We start from the raw sequence: 15,265 nt of genomic DNA, 5'->3' as shown, positions 1-15,265 counted from the left end.
TACACAAAGGGAACAAGAGATGGTATAATGATTACCTGATCATCTGGAGATAACAAAGTTTACATTATGTAAGGGTTGTGCTAAGTGTCTTAGATATCATGAGAAATGTCAGTGTTCACATGTATGTTCACATTTTGATCTATGTTCCAAAGATAACTGTAAGTGCATTTTAAATTACCCATTTTTGTACTTTTTCTCTTCTTTGCTAAAGGTAATTATGAGCCTTTATAAACTCTCATTTCCATGCTGTAAAGAGGTTCTAAAGTTGATAAATCGTAATTAAGCTGGTATTCTTGAGTTACTGAGTAATAATCCACTGACTCTTGAGCCTGTTAATCCTGCTCTCCCCACTTCATCCCCAAGAAATGAGAAGATAATAGGGGCACTAAGTGCACTTCCTGCTTGCAGGACTAAGGCCATGTCTCTTTTTCTCTCTGAAGACTCATCCTTAAAAAGAAACCTTGGGTCTCTGACATAGCTTTGGCAGAAATCAAAGTAAATTTTAGAACACACTTCAAAAGGAAAACAAAATTTTTAACTACAAACTCTAAGTAACCTGTTTTTGGAAGGGAGGGGCATTATTCCCAACTGCCTATAGACATGATGGAACAATACCTTGCTCACATCTGGTTAAGTGATTCCAAGTTGGGAAGAACCAAACATAGTTGGGCAATATAGCTGATGTGTGGGCAAGTTTATATGGAAAAACTCTTATTTGGTTAAATATTCACAATAGTACAAATTCTGGAAAAGACATTAAAATTATATTACAGTATTTAAGTGTTATTCTATGTATTCAGTAAGTCAAGCCAAGACCATCAAGTTAGATTTATGTAATTTGGGTTTAACCTAAGAAAATTTCAGGACTATAGCTGTCCATCAATAGAATGGCCTGCCTTTTAAGTAGGTAGTAACTTGTCTTCATTGGTATTTTAGTTGATGATCATGTGTCATGGGCCTTTAAGGAAGTACCCTGCTTTGGGTCCTCTCTGGTCCCTGCTAACTTAAAACTTCTATATGCACTAACATCACATAACTGAATTGTACTTCAGCTTATTGCATGATGCTTATCCAGGATTAGGTTGATAGTAGGTGTTGACCCAATTATGGGAGAGGGTAAAAGAACTATTTAAAATAAGTTTAGCTCACATTCCTATTTGGTTTATCATTTCCTTTTTTTTTTTTTAAAGTATACTCTCCTTCCCCAGATAAGACATAGAAACTCTTCTCTTCTCTGAGGGATTTATTGATCCCTGTGGAATCTGCAAAGAAGGCCACAAGCAATCACTACCAATGAATGACAATCAATCCATGTTTGTCTTTTCAGTCTTGTAGTATCCGCAGGACTGAAGTCTGTCAATGTCCATGTTTCTGTCCAGAATATCCATATGCTCTATGTTTGCTCTATGTCATGGGGACACGGAGAGATGACAAATTCACTGGTGGTACTTTCAACCAGCACGGAAAGCCTTCCCTTTGGGGTCTGAGAGTATGACTACACCCCAACAAGCCATGCCTAGGGGGGAAAAAAAAACAGTACTTTATGTGTTATGCTGCACTTCAGTTTACCAGGTGCTTTCACATATGTCATCTTATATAACTATCACAATACTCCTTGAAGATTCAATCACCATTATAACTTTCTTATAGAAGAGTGAAGCTCAGAAAAAGAAAGTTGAGAAGAAAAAAAAATCCTGTTAATTCTCCAAAGCAAGAAAGGCACTAAAAGGGAATTGATCTGAGCAATCTTGTTAAGAAGGTAAGAGGTCTGAAAACCTAAAATTCTATTCACTCAACTGGTCTCAAGAGCTAAAAGAATCACTACATTTTACTGGAAGACATTTTGATAATAACTTAGTAATGGTACAAATAAAGTCTGTAGCCACAGCACCCAGTGGTAGACCTAGTGTGGGGGCTTTGAACAAATCTCTACAACATGCCTTCAAAGCCAAATTCTTAAACCAAGGTCAAGTGCTCTCAATTAGGCTTTCTCCACAATCTAAAGCAGCACAGGTTTTGGTGACACATAAACCTGGAATCAAAAGCTAGCTGTGTCTTATCCTGGATGTCTGACCTTGGACATGGTATTTCTTCTCTTTGCCTCGATTTATTCAACAGGAAAATGGGACAGCTATACTCATACCTATCTTTAATAGCTCTTAAGAAGATTGAGGCTAGTTAAGAATTCTCAAAAAATACTGTGATTTAAAGGGAAAAAATAAAAAAAGAAGAAAAGCGTTCCAACAATTTCTCCCCGCCCTGTGTCTTACTGGGGAGAGGGCGGGGGGAGGGGAAATTGCCTCCCGCCACGTGACCAAACCGAGCGCCCTTCCCCCACCCACGTGGCCGCGCCCCTCATCTCCCTCTCCCCTAGCCCAACAGTAGTGCCCCGACTCTCACTGATGCCGAAGACCATCTGTGCAATAGTCCCTGGACCGGGGGCGTATCCCAGCTTCATGGGCTTCCGCGCCACCCAGTACACGTACCCGCCCGCCCCTATCAGCCCCGACCCGGAGAGCACGCGACAGCTCCAGCAATTATTAAATAGAGGGGATTGCACTGGAGAGGTCGCCACTCCGGGTGCAGAGATGGGAGCGGGCTTGGCGGAGGAGGCAGCCTCAGGCGGTGCAGCGACCTTGGCGGAATCCAAAGGCTGGGAAACGAAGGAACCCATATCGAGGAACTCGGTTTCAGCCGTAGGAGCTTACGGATCGAACTGACGTAAAAGATGCGGCCGTAAAACGGGGCGCTGGCGCGCGCTGCACCGGAAGCAGCCTAAGGGCTGCTGGGAAGTGTAGTTCGTGCCTGCCCGAGACGAGAGAAAGGTCGAGAGGGTCTGTGGTGGCGGTTTTCTGTGGTGAAAACTTTGTCCGTGCAGGAGGCCGCTTTCCCCCACCTAGTCCTTTTAAGGATACTGACTTAGCGAATTCCCTAATTGCCTCAACTTTCAGTCTCCTTAGAGGAAAAGCCTGGCTTTCTAAATGTCCTGTCTGACACGAAAGGTGAGACCTCGGACATGTCACCACACACACCTGTGTGGAGGTGTGTGACTCAAAAAAGAGTTCCAAGGGTTTTTTTGTTTGTTTGTTTGTTTTTGTTGGTTTTTAGTTTTTATGTTTGTGATTAGCTATGTACTAGACACTTTGCTAAGCGATTATCAGTGTCATGCCATTTAATATTACCAACCCAACACGGTATGTTTCCCAGTATATGACAAAACTGGTTAGGTGATTTAGCCATAGTTGAAACCAATGTCTGTGTGAATACAGAATCGAATTTTTCAAACGCTACCTGTACATAATGTGAAGAGACAACACAAATATAAGACAGGTATTAAAAATAGGTTTGAGTTACCTGAATACATAGTTTCCCTTTTTCTTTAGCATTTTTCTTAATGTCATAAACTCAATTTTGTCTTACTTACACGTGTTGTTTCTGCTTTGAGAGCCTTGGAGAAAATTCAACTCAAAATCAGGCTGATGGATTTGAGGAGTTTAATATGGGGTCTATTCTTGCAGGTTTACATTCTTACCATTCCTTAAAGCATGGAGTTTTGATTCTTATTGCTTCTGTGCAATTCAGTTTCTATATCATCCACTCCCACATCCTACCTTTCCTTTGGGGAGGGTTGGGCATATATTTCTTGTGTTAGGTTGTTTTCAGAGGATTGTTGGTAAGAAAGAAAAGCATTTAGAGTTCAGAAGTTATTTCTGTTTGAGCAGATGGGTGAAAGCAGGGTCAATTTCAGATTTGAACGTTTCTCCTTTAGAATGGTTTTAATAACATGATAAAAGAAGAAATTCACTATTCAACTTTCTAAAATGGGATGTGATTTTGGGAAAGGTTAAAAAAAGACAAAAATAAATATACATAGGGGAAAATAATATGAGAATACTGGGTTGGCCTGCTGCTTAATTTCAAAGATCCTATTTTGTTACATATATAGGTGTAACAAAATATGTATATATACACACACATAAATATTTACTTGTCTATCTCCATGTATTGTATAGTAAAAGGACAAAGGCTTGGGAACTCCGGGTTCTTACCTGGCTCTGTCATTATGAGATGGCCATATGGCATGGAGAATGGCCTCCTTTTATCTAAAAGCTTATGTTCTTTAGTATGCTTATAACAGTTAAGAATGCTAGGGGAGGACATCTTTAATTCTCCAAACAAATACTATTAGAATGGGCAATAACACATTTTGCAAATAACAGGCAAGATTTTATTTTAAGCACTTTTTTTTAAGAGTACCTTCCAAAAGATGCGTTTGTTCTCTTACGATTGCCTCAAGGGAATGATTTTTAGGCTTTTTTGTTATTTTGGTGTCTCTCAAAACTCACAGTGGCTTCTGTGGAGTCCATGTTCTAGAACTGCACATAGTGCAAGATGAAATTGAGATGTACTAATAATAACTTTGATGGAAAAATGTTGGAAATGTTAAGAAACCTCTTACGATAAATGAAACAGTAAGGTCTGGGGATAAGGGTAGAAGCCAATGGAAGCAAGCAAAACTAATTGGAGGAAGAATTGCACATCTTGGGGGAAAGACAGGAGGAAAAGGTTGAAAGCTAACTTTACCTCATTTTCTCTATTGTATTGATTTCTTTCACTAATATCTCTGTAGTTCACTTTGGCAGTTATGATTCACAAGACTAAAAATGCAAAAGGCATAAAAAGATACTTACTGAAAAGTATCCTTCACACTTCAGTCTCTCAGCCACCCATTTCCCCTTCATCAACACAGCCAGTCTTACCAGTTTCCTGTGTGTCTTTTCAGAGATGTCTGTGTGCCCCTGTGTGCTCTTTCCACCGATAATTTTGGAGATCATTCCATATCAGTCAGTGAGTAAAGAGCTTCTTCGTTCTTTTGTATGGCTTTATATGATTCCATTGCATGGATGTACTATACTCATATATTGATGGACGTTAATAGGCATTTAGGCTGCTTCCATTCTTTTGCTATTACAAATAGTGTCACAGTAAATACCCTTGTGTGTGCATAATATCACAAATATATGTGTATATCTTAAAATATATTTCTAAAAAGATATTGTATTTATACACTTGGTGGACATTATCAAATTGCTCTTCACAGAAGTCATACCCATTTAATTCTCACCAACAAATAGGACAAGACCTGTTTCCTCTCCCAATTCCCCCAAATAGTGAATTATTGAACTGTCTCGGCCAATCTGATAGGTGAAAATGGTTTAATGGTTTAATGGTTTTATTCTTCTTATTATGAGTGAGCTTCTTTATGTATATTGAAGGACAATTCAAGTTTTCTTTCTGTGAACTGTCAATACTTTTGCCCATTTTTTTCATTGGATTTTCTTTTTCTCATTGATTTCTAGGAACTCTTTATAATTAGTGAGATTAACATTTTGCCTGTGATATTGATTCTCATTTTTCTCCCAATTTGATAATTGCCTTTTGAATTTGCTTATTGTATTTTAAACCATGTGCGTTTTTTGAAACATATAATTGAGTTTATCAGTCTTTAATTTTATTGCCTTTGAGCTTCACGTCATGCATAGAAAGGCCTCTATGGCTTTCCCTGGTACTTTAATCTTTTTTTAACAATTAAAAGTTAAATACATTTGGAATTTTTCCTATTTCTAGTTATCAGGAATAGAGTCAGATTTTCTTTTTCTTTTCCTTTTCTTTTCTCTGGTCCATTTTCCTAAACACGCTTTATTAAATAAGCCACCTGTTCCCCACCTATTTGAAATGCCACCTTTTCTAAAATACTATGTATAAATGTATCTCTCTTTCTAGACTTTATATTCTGTTCCATGATTTGTCTCTTTATCCATGTGGTAGTGTCACACCACGGTAATTACTGAAGCTCTGTAATGGATTAATACTTGGAAACTGAGCCCTCTGTATTACTCTTCTGTTGCAAACTTCTCTTGACTATTTTTACTTGTTTGTTTTCCCACGTGAACTTTTGACTCAGCTTGATTATTCTGACAAAATGATACTGACATCTTTATTAGACTAGTGTGAAAATTGTAGGTTAATTTAGGGAGAATTGACATCTTTATGGTATTGAGTCATCCTATCTAAGGTCATGGAATGCTTTTTCTTTGTTCATTGCTTATTCTGTGTTCCACTGCATCATTTTAAAGTCTTTTTCATAATGATCTCACACACTTTCTCTCACATATTTTGATCTTTTGTGTTCTTATTGAAAATAAGGGATTTTTCCTTCTGTCCTGTCTTCTAACTGGCTGTTGTTTGACTCTAAAGCTATTGATTTCCATGTATCCTAATTAGCAGTGCCTTCTGTTGAACCTTTGAGATGTGGTTGATAGTTTTTGCGTGTGTGTGTGTGAGATCCTTGTTGATTTTAGGGATCACTTTTATGCCCACTTCATAAAAAGAATTTGGAGGGGAAGGGTATAGCTCAGTGGTAGAGTGTGCACCTAGCATGCATGAGGTCCTGGGTTCAATCCCCAGCACTGCCATTAAAGAAAATAAATAAACCTAATTACCTACCTACCCCCACCAAAAAAAAAAAAAATTTTTTTTTGAAAAAAAAATTTGGAGAAATTTCCTTCTTTTTATGCACTCTAGAATAGTTAAAAGTATCTTTGGAATTAACCTGCTTTTTAAAAGTTTTGTTAGAATTTCTCTGTCAAATTGTCTAATCCAGGCACTTTATTATTTTGGCAGATGGAGGGAAAGTGGAGAGGGATGTTCTCTGACATTTTTCTCTATTTGTATTTTGGAAATTTTACGTATTTTGCTGTAAATAGTTCTGGTAAATTATATATTGCTTACATATTAACTACTTCAACTCAGTTTTCAAGTTTATTTGCATTAAATTGAGAAAAGTAGTCTCTTACAATTCCTTTAATTTCTTTATAATCTATGTGGAACCTGTAAATGCTACCTTTTATAGAAAAACAAACAAAAAAATCTTTTTAGCTATGATTAATTAGAGATCTTAAAATGGAGTAGTTATGCTTGGATTACCTGGGCAGGCCCTAAGTGCAATCACAAGTGTCCTTATGAGTAACATGCAGATTACTCATAAAAGAGAAGGCAGTATGACCACAGAAGCAGAAATTGGAGTGATGTAGCCATAAGTCAAGGAATGCTGGCAGCCTCCCAAACTCACTGGAAGAGGCAAGGGAAAAATTCTCCCCTAGAGCCTCTGGAGGGAACACAACCCTGCCAGTACCTTCATTACAGTTCAGTGATACTGATTTTAGGCTCTGGCCTTCACACTGTGAGAGAATAAATTTCTGTTGTCTTAAGCCACCAAGTTTGTGACAATTTGTTATAGCAGCCACAGGAAACTAAAAAATGCACTCGATTAAACCTTTGTTCCAGACTCTGCACTCTGAAGAACCTAGGCTAAGGCAGCAAAGTATAACCACTTGGGATAGCATTTTCTTTTAAGGATTTTGTATTACTCCACTATTTTCTGACTTTGAATATTGCTGTAGAGAATACTGAGGCCAGGCCAATTTATTCTCTGATTTAAGTGACTAGATTTTTTTTGCTTAGATGCCAAAATGATTTTCTTTTTTCTTTTTCCTTTTTCCTTCCCACCTTCCTTTCATCCTTCTTTTCTTCTTAAAGTTGTTGAAGTCCAATGACATCTTTACTAGATATATACATATTTGTGGACTATCCTAGCTTAGTTTCCCAGGCATAAACAACTGTAGATAGATAGATATTCTTATCTTTTTTCCAAGAATGTTTATCTGAATTGTATCTTGTTTAAAGTACACTTACTGTTTTCTTATGAACAAATACGGCCAACTAGCATTACTTCCACTCATTCATAATTAAAGACAAAAGGGTAAGTCATTGCATATTTTAGAATAATGCACTGTGCAACAAAAAAGTTAAATTACAAAAGCACCTTGATTAATTATGTAAACTGACAATTAAGAAAAGAGCAAAACTAATCATTTGTTTCTTTCCTCATAAATAGAAGTTTAAAGAGTTCTATTAGTCTTATGTTATCTTTATGTTAAAGTAGCTCAGAGTGTGTTATGTGTAGTTTTATCTAGAAAGGTATGAAATTTACATGCTTCATATGACTGAATAAAATTTCATAATAAAATGAATACAGAGAACCTAAGGCTTTTATATTAAAATTTGATATTGAACTATCTTTTATGACACTATAGATGATTACATAAAACATTTTTAATATATTTATAACCTTAAAAATAATTGTTTCTTGCAAAAGAGTTCCCAGTAGCCATTTGGTTTCTAGTAGGATAAACTGAACCTCTAAGAGTTTAGTGTCTACCAAGTCTGAAATCCTTAGCTTGAGTCAAAAAATCAGATATGCTGCATATTTCACAGTTTCCTAAGTTGTGGATCTGCCTTTTCTCCTGAAGTACTGACAGGTTATGTACTTCTGGGGAGTATCCCTGGCTGGCCATTTTCTGTATGTGGTTGTTGTTGTTGTTGTTGTTGTTATTGGTGTGCAACTATGTTATTTCTCCTCCTTCCTTCCTCTAACATGCTCTTCTATTTTACTTAATTGTAAGTCCTTTCAAAACATTCTCAAGAAGAATATTCCTCTAAGAAGAAATTTTAGAGATACAAAATTAAAGAGGGGAAGACTGGGTTTTGGTATGTCCTTGGCTTTCCCTATATTTGCTGCAAATTTCTGCCAGATTGATGAGTTGAAGTTTTTAAATGTGATAAGCTCCATAACTCATTTTTTGGGGTAAATCAGCATCTACCTTTGGCTCCTTATTTTTTGGGGGGGCTTTTTGAAGACTGGTATTTCCAGCTTTTCATTGTTTATTTGCTTTCCCTGGGTTTTTGTTTGTTTTTATTCTTAGCCTCAAAGAACTTCATATGTGCCTTTATTTTTTAATTTTTTCCATGTACCTTTTTAGATACACAGTTTGGTTATCTGCTCATTTATAAGTATTTGATCATCTTTTGGAGCTTTGTTTCTAATGCATGGCTCTGCTGACTTACTCTGTTGCTGAATTAAGAAATAAATCCCATGAAAGACTCCCCTAAATTTCTGCTGCTGTGTCTCTGTGGTAGGCTTCCATTTCTAGAAGAGAAAAGGACCTGGGCTTTTAAATTCCACAGCAGAGGGTTGGAGATGCCTGAAGATGAGGAGCAACATCCTTGACCATATTCTGTTGAACTTTCATACTTTCAGATGCTTTTCTTTTTCCACCTCTCCAGAATGAACAGTAGCTGCTTTGTTCAATGATCCATTTGCAGTTCCAGTGATAAATGGGCCTGTTCAGACCATGTCAGCTCATGGATTCAGAAAGATATATGCCTGCCTTTTTGTGACAAGAAATAGCCTTTCCCTATTTCCCTGCAGCTAACTATCTTTTCTTTTACTTTGTTGACGAGTATGTTGGAGGGAATCTTCATTGCTTTCATAGACCCTGGGATGGGCAATGGCCAGAGAGCCATGGCTGCAGCACTGACACATGTAGGAGAAGAGCGGTGCCGTGTGATATGCTGTGATCCCTCCCCTGTGCCCTGGGGGCCTGGTGTGGACTCAACAGGCCTTCTTCCTGCTGTACTGTTGCCAGAATGGACCTGCCCTTTAAATAGTTGTTCTATTTTTTCTTTTTTCTTAAAAAATTCCAATTATATTCCTATTTCATTTCCTTTAATTTTTTTACAAATCCTTTTCATTTGTTTTCTTACTTATTTTAACTTTTCTCTTTAATGTCTTTATAGTGTCTGTTCTCCCTTCTATTTCTCTACCTTGTCCTTATAAATTTGATGGTTATATTTTTTTGTCCCACTGCTTTTCTTGAGCTGTGTCAATTCATATTTTATCTTCTCCTGCTGTATAATCATTTTATCTGTAAGTTCTTGCTTTGAGCAGTTCTTTCATAGAGTTGATTGCTTCTTAAATTCAGGGAGAAATATTTGGTCATGAGTTTTACATGCTCCGTGACAATATTTTTCTGAATCTTATTGTGAATTTACCATTTATTTTGTTCTTATTTCTTCCTTTTTTTTTTTCTTTTTCCTTAGTGTATCTTTGAATATCCTGACTTAGCTCCCTAAGGTGAGTTTCCCCAGCCATTAGGAGTAGGTTTACATCAGAACAGAGCCAGAACTGAATTCCAGGCCAGTTGGGATTATCCCCATGGTTCAGAGAGTCTTATGTGCGTTCATGTAGCCTGCTTTTCTCCTCAGTGAGTGGAATAGGCAGCTTTGGGGTTTTTGATTTTTTTTTTAATCAAGTCTTTTTTCTTCTTCACTGCCACAGAGAGTGTGCTTCCTGCATACATTAATTCTTGATGGGTTTCCTTATTTAACTTTAACTTCTCTTCTGCAAGGAGCAAAACTAGGTCTATGAAACCTAGGGATTAGGTTTTACATTTCAAGGTGCGCCCTTCACCTTCAAAAATTATGCTTTGCTGACTCATTCTGATATCTGCCGCTGTAATGATGCCCTCACTCCGCTGTCTCTTCTTTCTAAAACACGTTAGTGTGATCAGTGCTGCTACAGTGATTATGTGTGTACACATTGCAGTGGAGCCTCGTTAGCCTTGATCCTCGGTTGTTGTAATGAGCACAGTATGCCTCTTGACCTGTTTTGTATCTGTAGAGTAAGAGAAATAAACTTTTGTTATATTATGTCCCTGAAGTTTGAGGTTGTTTGTTTCTGTAGCATAACTTAACCTATTTTGACTGATATACTTGGTTTACAACTGAGGGGTGTTGTCCTAGAGGGCATTTGGAAATAATAAGAGGCGTTTTTGTTTGTCATAATGATAATGTCTAGGGGCCAGGGATACTAAGTGTCTAGTAATGCTTACTATAGTCCTATACAATAAAGATTGCTTTGCTGAATATCAGTAGTTCCCCCACTGAAAAACTCAGTAAATGGCTTGACAGGTACAGCCTAAGTACCTTACTAAAAAGAGTGCCCATTATTGAAACCTTGCCCAAATTGGATATTTTTAGCATTTTAGGGGTGGGGGAGTCTTCTGTTTTAAGTAATTCAAATAATTGCAAATTTTTATATCTATATGCTTGTTATTTCTTAAATATAACACCCTTAAGTGAACTGTTAGAATTTATTAATTTTTGTATCATTCTCATATTGTTAGTGATATCTGGTAAATATCTGTATATTTCATTAGACTGAAATATCTTTTTGGGCCCATGTTAGATAAAGTGCTTTCCATGTTATGAGTTCATGTTAGTAAAATGTGGGTTCCCCTTTTGTTTTCTGTAGTTTGAACTGACAAGAGGCTTGGAAAATAAACAATTGAAAAAGACATTCCCTAAAGGTAGCCATCAAGTGTAATAAGACTCAAGTCAAATGGCCCAGCTGTCACAGTAAAATACAGCCTATTGACTACTTTCTCACTAGGGAAAAGCACTGCTTGCCACTTACCACAGACAGCATGGAGAGAAAGTATCACCCTAAGAACTGCAGGAGAGGATGTCCCATGTAGCCGAGAGAAAAGTGCAAAAAAAAAAAAAAAAATCTGGTTGCATGTGTTCCTAGTAGATAACCACAAAGTTATATAAAGGGTGAGGGTAGGCTATGTAATTGTCTTATTTTAATGGTCAAAATGAATAGCTCCATACTTAGAATATAAATGAGATGACCAGTGACATTTTTTTTAAAAATCATTTAAAAAAATCATTAAATACCAGCTAGGTGGAAACTCCTAGTGGAGAGAAGTAGAGGGGGCAGCTTACACAGAGATGAGCAGGATAGAGCTGCCTTCTAGACTTTAAGGATTTTATCTGGATAAACATAAATCTAATACCTATAGGCTGTGACAAATGTTATATTAGAGGTAGTAAGAAGATTTAGTGAAAATATAGGAAAAGAAGATCTCTAATTAGATAGAGGCATATGAGTTAAATCTAAGGGGAAGAATGCTTTAAGTTGAACCTTAAAAGAAGCCTACCATGTGGACTGCTGAGTAATATGTAAATATCAATGACTTCATTGTCTTAGGGCAGGGTTAAGAGATATAATAAGTAAACTCGGTAACATGGTTTGCAGTTAAATAGTGGTGGTACATACATTATTCGTATGGCTGTATTGATATTAACAGACAGTTTATATAATTAGAACCTGAAAAATAGGCTTTAAAATGATTTAAAATGGGATTTTCTAAAACTTATTACAGTAGTTTGCTACTGATTCCTCAGCTTCTGATTGCGTGTATGTATATGTGTGTGTATACATTTATATGTATATGTGTGTATATATACATTTATCTAGGATGTTGATGTAGTATAAAATGGCAGCTAGTATACACTCTGGATGTCCATACTGTTTCAGTCTACCGACATTGAGTCCTTGCAGTATCTCATTCACTCAGAACCTAAAATAAATCAAAAATGAAAATGTCATTCAAAATGATGTTTAAGTAAATTCTGTTCTTATATCAACCACTCTTACAGCCTAATACTAATGTTTACATTCATCAAATTCAAGGAGTTCTATATGAGCTCTTAAGAAGTATATTTCCTTAGGTCTGGATACTGGTATTGATTAGATGAGGAATAAATAGCGTAGCTTCTCTTCAAGAAATAACACTTCACAGTGTCTTGAATCTTCTTAACTTAGAAGGTCTGATGTATATACATAGCTGAGAAGGAAAAGCTGTTAAGGTGCACGTCAGTGAGCTCAGACCTTTAGAGCTGTGAGCAAAAAATGATTTAATTATTTCAAATCTTCCCATAACACTTATTCACTTCAACAGGATGCCACTCTACTCCCTTGCTCCTTATTACTGTCATGAGAAAGGAACTCATATTGATCCCTCTTGTAATCTTTTTTAGGTCTGGTGGATATTGCATGGTTGAACATCTGGGAATGCTGTTCTTTACTGTCCAGAGAATCAGCAGAAGAGGAGATGGGCCCCAGGTGTCCTGCAGCCCACTGCATCTCAAGGTTTGCTGACACTAATCCACACAGCATTGTTCTGTCATGTTAGGTGGCTCTGTGGCTGCTGTTGATGTGAAGCATACATAGCCCAAGGGAGATAACTACTCCTGGTGATAAAATGCACAGTTTTCTTGGAATTTTAATTTGTTCCAGAATTTCCTTCCAAAAAGCATATCCTGATAGTTTGCTGTGGTTAGTATGAAGAGTAAAGTGGCAGAAAAGAAAGAGGATGAGGTGGTTACATGAATGAAAATATCTGTGATGTTTTCCAGATGTACATTATCTAATGTAATACAATAGTACAGTGCCAAAAATATTATCATCCCCATTTTACAGGTAAGGAAATTAAGGTCTGGGGTTAGGTAGTTTGCTCAAAGTAATTTGCTGTTAGGTGGAAGAGATTTAAAAAATCCTGATTCTAAAAATTGAACCAGACACTCTGCATATGCTCTACATTAATCAGTAAATTCAATCCTCACGACAGCCTTTGTGGCAGAGACTAACACTGGTCCCATTAAAAAAAAAAAAAAAAGATAAGAAACCATGTTTATTTAGTTTAAGGGACTAGACTTGAATCCAGATCTTCAGACTTGAGAACTCTGATGTAGTCCATGTCATGTGGCATCTTCTTCTAACTGGAATTTGGGATTTCTGTTCACATACTATGCTAAGAAAATATCTTTACAGCACTTTGCACTTTGCCTCACACGTAAAAAACATTATGTAACTGAAAGCTATTCTAAGTGTGTGGCTAACAGGGGTATACTTGCCTATTGCCTTTACTATAAAGATTTCTGAAAATTTTACAACTAGTTTTAGAATCATCAAATTCTGGATCCCGCTAAGCTTTTACCTGTATAATGCTTCTGTTCAAGTAGTGGCAAGAAAGACTGAAATTCAATTACAAAATGTGACTTTTCTAAATAAATAAGGTATCCGTGGCAAGTCAGCCTGACAATCTATAGCAGCAAGAAAAGTTCTTATTGTAGTACCTTGACTACATGCTACTCTTTACTGGCCATAAGCAGCCTGGGAGCTCATGATAAAATTTTTAGGATGTTTTTCAGTTTTCCAATACTTTCAAATGTGCTCATTCATTTGTGCTTCACAACAACGTTGTTGGGTGGCGAATGTTATTCCTATTTTACAAATAAAGAAACTGAGACCTAGAATCAGAGGTTAAGACTCAATCCACACAGCTAGGAAATAGAGGAACCAAAGTCCAGAGCAGATTCCCTGAAACAAAGCTCGATGCTTTTCACACTACACATTGCTGCCTCACATTTTTACTAAGATTTCTGTCTCCTTAAGTTGGTTATGAGCTAACAGAATCTGAAAATGCAAATGTAATAAAGTATCACAGTAGGTAGCTTTGTGAAATGCAGAAACAAAAAGGGAAAACTGATTGGCCTAACAGTGAAATCTTGAAAAATTCTCTCAACAAATGTTCATCAAATACCTGTGTATTTAGTCCCTACTTTGTGACATTGTGTTAAATTATGTGAGGTATATAGACAAGAAAGGGGCAGGAATGCTGGGGAAAGCCTTCAATCAAATTAACACATTTTTAGGTGTATAAAAATTTATAGGAATCGTGTAATAATCGTGTATGTATCTTTCACCAACTGAACTAAAATCAAATTGATGATGATGGTCTTACTTATCTTTATATTTCACATAATGCCTGGCTCAGTATCTTTCCTGTTGAATAAGTGAATGAGTGGATGGATGGGTGGGTGGATGGATGAATGAATGAATGAATAGGGGTGTAGAGTTGGGGCCCTTGCTCTCTAGGAGCTTATGGACTAAATGGAAAGATGAGATATACTACTAGATTAGATAAAATACAAGACTGATATATGATCATATGGTTGAGAGATGAGAGGCATTATTTCTAGTTGAGATCATCAGGGAAAGCTTCATAGAAGAGGCATCTGTTGATGAGAGGTTAAGTAGTAAGGACTTCTGTTGCCCTTTTGTAGAGCAACAGTGGACAAACTACCTTAGTGAAAATAAATAGGAGATGTAAATCTTCCAGCACCTTATAGGTGGGCATAGTGGACATTCAAAACATTTTTGTTAAATAAATGAATAATGATTGCATCTTTCCAACAAGTTTTTTTTTTTTTAAATATATTAGCTTTTAAAAGTGAAATGCTGTTGAAATATCTTGGGTTTACTTAGAATCAGTTACATAAGAAATGTCAAATCACTGTGATCAGGGATCTTGCCATACTCAGTTTAGCCCTTCTAGAAATGACAGAAGTACCTTAGAGAGTGTCTTACTCTGTTATAGAGATTTAATAAACCTGTACAATTCAGAGAAGCATTTTGGATGTATAATCACACAGTGAATCAAGTATCTTTGAGAGG

The 15,265-nt window shown here is 36.7% G+C and overlaps 1 protein-coding gene and 1 long non-coding RNA gene across 3 annotated transcripts in view; one reads left to right on the top strand and one right to left on the bottom strand.

The window, feature by feature from the left end:
* Nucleotides 1–1,225: 1,225 nt before the first annotated feature.
* Nucleotides 1,226–2,729, bottom strand: DMAC1 (distal membrane arm assembly component 1). Its single transcript, XM_010990938.3, has 2 exons — nt 2,401–2,729; nt 1,226–1,516 (listed from the first exon to the last, which is right to left on the bottom strand). Exons 1-2 carry the CDS (start codon nt 2,672–2,674, stop codon nt 1,452–1,454), a joined length of 339 nt encoding a protein of 112 aa, XP_010989240.1. The 5' UTR covers nt 2,675–2,729; the 3' UTR covers nt 1,226–1,451.
* An 86-nt stretch (nt 2,730–2,815) lies between these two features.
* The window catches only part of LOC116152629 (uncharacterized), a 140,629-nt gene continuing 128,179 nt past the window's right edge, over nt 2,816–15,265 (top strand). Inside the window, exons 1-3 of one of the 2 annotated variants that reach the window (XR_004136160.2) lie at nt 2,816–3,002; nt 4,784–4,848; nt 12,787–12,898. This is a non-coding gene — a long non-coding RNA (uncharacterized LOC116152629). The remainder of the gene's footprint in view (nt 3,003–4,783; nt 4,849–12,786; nt 12,899–15,265) is intronic. The other variant, XR_010382869.1, reaches the window with a different exon arrangement.

The sequence above is a fragment of the Camelus dromedarius genome, chromosome 10 (genome assembly GCF_036321535.1).
Source record: "Camelus dromedarius isolate mCamDro1 chromosome 10, mCamDro1.pat, whole genome shotgun sequence".
Lineage (NCBI taxonomy): Eukaryota > Metazoa > Chordata > Mammalia > Artiodactyla > Camelidae > Camelus > Camelus dromedarius.
This window is presented reverse-complemented; position numbering and strand designations above follow the sequence as displayed.

Bases quoted from the DNA above. Each gene is read 5' to 3' on its own strand.
- DMAC1 (XM_010990938.3), bottom strand. From the start codon at position 2,674: ATGGGTTCCTTCGTTTCCCAGCCTTTGGATTCCGCCAAGGTCGCTGCA. The intron at 1,517-2,400 runs GTGAGAGTCGGG...TTTCCCCCCTAG, and splicing joins ACAGATGGTCTTCGGCATCA to GCATGGCTTGTTGGGGTGTA.